The sequence below is a fragment of the Lactuca virosa genome, chromosome 6, assembly GCF_052849685.1.
Source record: "Lactuca virosa cultivar CGN04683 chromosome 6, Lactuca_virosa_CGN04683_v6, whole genome shotgun sequence".
NCBI lineage: Eukaryota > Viridiplantae > Streptophyta > Magnoliopsida > Asterales > Asteraceae > Lactuca > Lactuca virosa.
Genome location: NC_136431.1, coordinates 157,507,187 through 157,513,421, shown reverse-complemented (window position 1 = coordinate 157,513,421; position 6,235 = coordinate 157,507,187). Strand labels below are relative to the sequence as shown.

Sequence of the window (6,235 nt, the reverse complement as noted above, 5' to 3'; positions counted from 1 at the left end):
TATATATATATATATATATATATATATATATATATATATATATATATATATCAAATAACCTTCAAAATGTTTACAAAATTTCTGTACACTAATGCCCTTTGTTAGAACCATATAACTAATTTTTGTAATTTTCGGAATTTATTTCCATGCCTTTGTAAAATTTTGAACACAATGTAATATGAACTAATGTTACCGATAATGAATCGTACACACTTTGGGCACTTTTACGACGTCACTAGTTGGATATAGCTTAGTGAATTATATCTCACTAAAACTATTTGTTCCATAGGACGCTAGTAGGAATCGCCCTCGTCAACATCAAACCGCGAAGCCCGAGCCACAAACTTTCTATTGTGAGTTTTCACAGCCCCTATTTTACGTTTTAATGTTTTGGGGTGAAAAGCATGCTACAATTTCTATGAACATTATTTTACGAGCTTGTGTTATGAACTTAGTGATGTGAACTTTGTTGTATGAACCTTTTATTATGAACTTGTACTATGAATATGGTGTTATGAAATTGTATGTTAAGTCCCCGGAGAACCGATACAACCTATTAACTCATATTTGAGCCGATGGTCTTATGGATAACGCTATTTGGGGTCGACAGCCCCCACTCGCCCGGAACCGCGAGTGCATATTTCCATGAACTGACATCATGGGAACCATGGACACGATGGAATGGGACAGGAACGGTCGTTAGGCTTGGTTGTGAATGAAATGCAATGGCATTCATCGTTTTCTAAATTGGAACATTTATAGAATAAACTACATTTTTGAAATAATGTATTATTATAAACCTGTGAACTCACCAACTATTTTATAGTTGACCCTCGTTTTTGCATGCTTTTCAGGGAACGGTCAGTGAATCAACAAGACGTTAGCATGATTTAATTTGTTACGTTTGCTATGTATTAAATTATGTATTGTGAAAACTGAATGTATTTGTTTTGTACGCGATGTAAACTTAAAACGCTTAATGTTTATGGTTGGTACTTCTATTTACCTTTGTGATGAGACCTTAGCATGTCACTCTTCGTGTTTCCGCTTTAACGGGGTGTGACAGATTTGGTATCAGAGCCTAAGGTTATAGAGAATACCAGCTTCCCCTTTCCCTTAGGGACGCCTAAACTATAACCATTGAGTTAATAAGACATGCCATTTAGTATAAGTAATTCCGGTAATGCGCTACTGGACCTTAATTATACATAGCCTGATCACCTATGTATAATTAAGGAAGAGTTAGTGCAAGACCGGAATTGATTATAGTGAATGGTATCAACACCCTAGGATAAACATAAACATCAAACATAATAGAAATTTTCTAGAAGGCTAAAAATTCATCTAAACATTAGAGTTTCTCGTGTACAGCATAGCCATGTCAAACACTAGCTCTCAAGCACTTGGATCGGCAGATGAGTATGGTTACGTCACTGCGCGCCCGAAAGTCAACCGCGACTCGAGCACCGAACCCACTGAAGATCCGTCTACAGGATCAGAGACTGGAGAGGAAGTGAGCAGCCAGGCACCGACTAAGGAAACTTCAGCCCCGCCGATACCCGAGCCTTCGCGACAGCTGACGCCTCAGCCACCCCTTTATGGACTATACCACAGGAGGACAACGAGAAAGAGCGCACCAATGCCGAGAGAAGTGTTGAGGTTCGAGCGTCCAGAACCCGTGCCAGCACCTCCCGCACCAAGGAGTGAGCGTCTCGAGCCTAGTCAGCCTCGACCCCCAGTCATAGGGACGCCTTATATGCGAGCACCCGGGATGACTTGTCAGGAGCGACGCAGCATGGAGGCCATGGCCCGAGACCTGCATGATGCCCGTAGTAGGATTGCTTATCATCATCACAGCATAGCCGACATGTCAGACGTGGTGGATGCGGTGTGTGGTTATGCATACTCCGCCCAGAGTACAGCAATCAGAGCTATGATCACTAGCGTTATCCCTGGAGGGCTAGCATTGATTCTGGCAGTGGCACTTGTCTGGGTGATTGTGTTTTGGGGTTGAATCTAAACGTCATGGTTTATGTTTTGTCGTTTTTCGTCTATGTATTTTGATGTAATGCCTTTGGTTTATGGCTTTTGAGAACTATGGTTGAAGTGTCTTTTGTAGCTTGCAGTATCAAGCAATATGCTTTGTTAAACCTTTTATGTACGAACTACGAATGAAATCTATTTTAATGATTTTCAATCACCATGTTATTTCACACTTATATTTTTCATGAACTGTAAATTGTTTTGATGATTTGAAATCGTTCTTGAAAATATATTTTATTATTATTAATATTATTATTTCTTTGAAAAAAAAAACTAATTAATAATGATAATAACGTCCTTAAATTTGTTTGTGTGTTATAGAACCATGCCACAAAGAAGAAACACCCGCTCACGCCCAACACAGCCTGGGAATGCCACTCCCGATATTGATCAACTGGTATCGCAACAACTAATGGCTGCTATCCCTAACATTGTGGCTCAAGTCACTGCGGGAATCAATGCTAGTCAGACAAACCATGGAGGCCCTACACCTACTGAGAGCACCGAAGGAAGCGGAGTTCGTAATGAGGAAACATGGGGATGGACCTATAAGTACTTCATGTCTTGCAAACCCAAGGAGTTTCATGGAACAGAGGGTGCAGTGGGATTGTTGAAATGGATAGAAGGAATTGAGGCTGTACTCCACATCAGCAAGTGCTCAAATGACTGCAAGGTTCCCTATGTTGCATGCCTTCTCCAAGACAGAGCCTTAACGTGGTGGAATGCGCAAGTCCGGAACCGTGGAAGGGAGGCAGCGAACCAATTAGCTTGGAAGGAATTCAAAGAGTTAATCAAGAAGGAATACTGTCGTAAGCATGAGATCCAGAAAATGGAATCTGACTTCTGGAACCATGCCATGGTAGGAGCCGATGTGGAATGCTACACTGTGTGTTGCCATGAACTCGCTGAACTAGTGCCGCACATGGTCACCCCTGAGAGCAAGAGGATTGACCGATACATATGGGGTTTAGCACCAGAAATCCGAGGCATGGTTACTTCAGCAAATCCTACCTCAATCCATAGCGCTATAGACCTGGCGCACCGCCTTACGAATGATAAAGTGAGCGCCGGGATATTGACCATAAGCAACGCAAGTAACAAAAGAAAATTGGAGAACCAGCTGGGAAGGAAGAAGAATGACAACTCAGAAAAGAACAAGAAAAGGGCAACAAACTTTGCGGTTAAAACAGAGGAACCTGTGCAATACCGAGGGCCTAAACCTAAGTGTGAGAAATGCAGTTATCATCATGAGGGTGCCTGCCCTATCTGCCACAAGTGCAATCGAACTGGACATTTCACAAAGTATTGCAGGATAGATAAAGATCGCAAGGATGGTAAACGGGCATGCTATGAGTGTGGAAGTGTGGACCACTTTAGGAATGCTTGCCCGAATCTGAATAAGGGCCCCAATAACAACAATACCAGGAACCAGGCGGGACATATAAACCGTGGAAATCCAGGAGGCCAGGTTCGTGGGCGAGCATTTGTGATTAAGGCGGAAGAGGCTCGCCAGAACCCGGAGGTGGTAACAGGTACATTCCTCCTAAACAACCACTATGCATCAGTATTATTTGACTCGGGGGCAGATAGAAGTTTTGTGTCACATGAATTTAGACCCCTAATCGACTTGAAATCAAAAATATTGGAACATGCCTACGTAGTTGAAGTTGCTAACGATCATGAAATTAAGGCTAGGGAGATAGTTCGTAATTGTACCTTGAACTTAGCTGATAAAATTTTTAGTATTGACCTTATACCCATTGAACTTGGAAGCTTTGACGTAGTGATTGGAATGGACTGGTTGTCCAAGAATCGAGCAGACATAGGATGCTTTGAGAAAGTTGTCAAAATACCCCTCCAAAACAACGAAACCCTTATAGTGTACGGAGAGAAACCATGCAAGAACTTGAAGATAGTCTCATGCATGAAAATTCACAAATATCTGAGGAAGAAATAGCTTGCGTTCTTGGCTCATGTAGTGGAAAAGAAATCAGAAGAAAAACATATTCAGGATATTCCAATAGTGCGAGAATACCCCGAAGTATTCCCAGAAGAGTTGCCTGGACTCCCCCCAGCAAGACAAGTCGAATTCAGAATTGATCTAATTCCTGGATCGGCACCTGTAGCTAAAGCACCTTACCGCTTGGCACCTTTTGAAATGCAAGAACTTTCGGGCCAACTTCAGGAACTTTTGGAAAAAGGATTCATTCGTCCAAGTTCCTCACCATGGGGTGCACCGGTCTTATTTGTGAAAAAGAAGGATGGATCGATGCGAATGTGCATCGATTATAGAGAACTAAATAAATTGACTATCAAAAATAGATACCCCCTTCCTCGAATAGACGATTTGTTCGATCAACTCCAGGGTGCCACGTACTTTTCAAAGATTGATCTACGATCGGGATACCACCAATTACTACTGGACCTTAATTATACATAGCCTGATCACCTATGTATAATTAAGGAAGAGTTAGTGCAAGACCGGAATTGATTATAGTGAATGGTATCAACACCCTAGGATAAACATAAACATCAAACATAATAGAAATTTTCTAGAAGGCTAAAAATTCATCTAAACATTAGAGTTTCTCGTGTACAACATAGCCATGTCAAACACTAGCTCTCAAGCACTTGGATCGACAGATGAGTCTGGTTACGTCACTGCGCGCCCGAAAGTCAACCGCGACTCGAGCACCGAACCGACTGAAGATCCGTCTACAGGATCAGAGACTGGAGAGGAAGTGAGCAGCCAGGCACCGACTGAGGAAACTTCAGCCCCGCCGATACCCGAGCCTTCGCGACAGCTGACGCCTCAGCCACCCCTTTATGGACTATACCACAGGAGGACAACGAGAAAGAGCGCACCAATGCCGAGAGAAGTGTTGAGGTTCGAGCGTCCAGAACCCGTGCCAGCACCTCCCGCACCAAGGAGTGAGCGTCTCGAGCCTAGTCAGCCTCGACCCCCAGTCATAGGGACGCCTTATATGCGAGCACCCGGGATGACTTGTCAGGAGCGACGCAGCATGGAGGCCATGGCCCGAGACCTGCATGATGCCCGTAGTAGGATTGCTTATCATCATCACAACATAGCCGACATTTCAGACGTGGTGGATGCGGTGTGTGGTTATGCATACTCCGCCCAGAGGACAGCAATCAGAGCTATGATCACTAGCGTTATCGCTGGAGGGCTAGCATTGATTCTGGCAGTGGCACTTGTCTGGGTGATTGTGTTTTGGGGTTGAATCTAAACGTCATGGTTTATGTTTTGTCGTTTTTCGTCTATGTATTTTGATGTAATGCCTTTGGTTTATGGCTTTTGAGAACTATGGTTGAAGTGTCTTTTGTAGCTTGCAGTATCAAGCAATATGCTTTGTTAAACCTTTTATGTACGAACTACGAATGAAATCTATTTTAATGATTTTCAATCACCATGTTATTTCACACTTATATTTTTCATGAACTGTAAATTGTTTTGATGATTTGAAATCGTTCTTGAAAATATATTTTATTATTATTAATATTATTATTTCTTTGAAAAAAAAACTAATTAATAATGATAATAACGTCCTTAATTTTGTTTGTGTGTTATAGAACCATGCCCCAAAGAAGAAACACCCGCTCACGCCCAACACAGCGTGAGAATGCCACTCCAGGGTGCCACGTACTTTTCAAAGATTGATCTACGATTGGGATACCACCATTTACTATTTATTTTGAATTTTATCCATTATTTGGGCTTTAATTTAATATATATATATATATATATATATATATATATATATATATATATATATATATATATATATATATATATATATATATATCAAATAACCTTCAAAATGTTTACAAAATTTCTGGACACTAATGCCCTTTGTTAGAACCATAAACCTAATTTTTGTAATTTTCGGAATTTATTTCCATGCCTTTGTAAAATTTTGCACACAATGTAATATGAACTAATGTTACCGATAATGAATCGTACACACTTTGGGCACTTTTACGACGTCACTAGTTGGATATAGCTTAGTGAATTATATCTCACTAAAACTATTTGTTCCATAGGACGCTAGTAGGAATCGCCCTCGTCAACATCAAACCGCGAAGCCCGAGCCACAAACTTTCTATTGTGAGTTTTCACAGCCCCTATTTTACGTTTTAATGTTTTGGGGTGAAAAGCATGCTACAATTTCTA

At 41.3% G+C, this 6,235-nt stretch overlaps 1 protein-coding gene across 1 annotated transcript; it reads left to right on the top strand.

Annotated features, from left to right (window-relative positions):
- The first annotated feature begins 2,368 nt into the window (after positions 1-2,368).
- Positions 2,369-4,000, top strand: LOC145122034 (uncharacterized). Its single transcript, XM_079057712.1, has one exon. The coding sequence runs from the start codon at positions 2,369-2,371 to the stop codon at positions 3,998-4,000; it is 1,632 nt and encodes a 543-aa protein (XP_078913838.1).
- Positions 4,001-6,235: the final 2,235 nt, after the last annotated feature.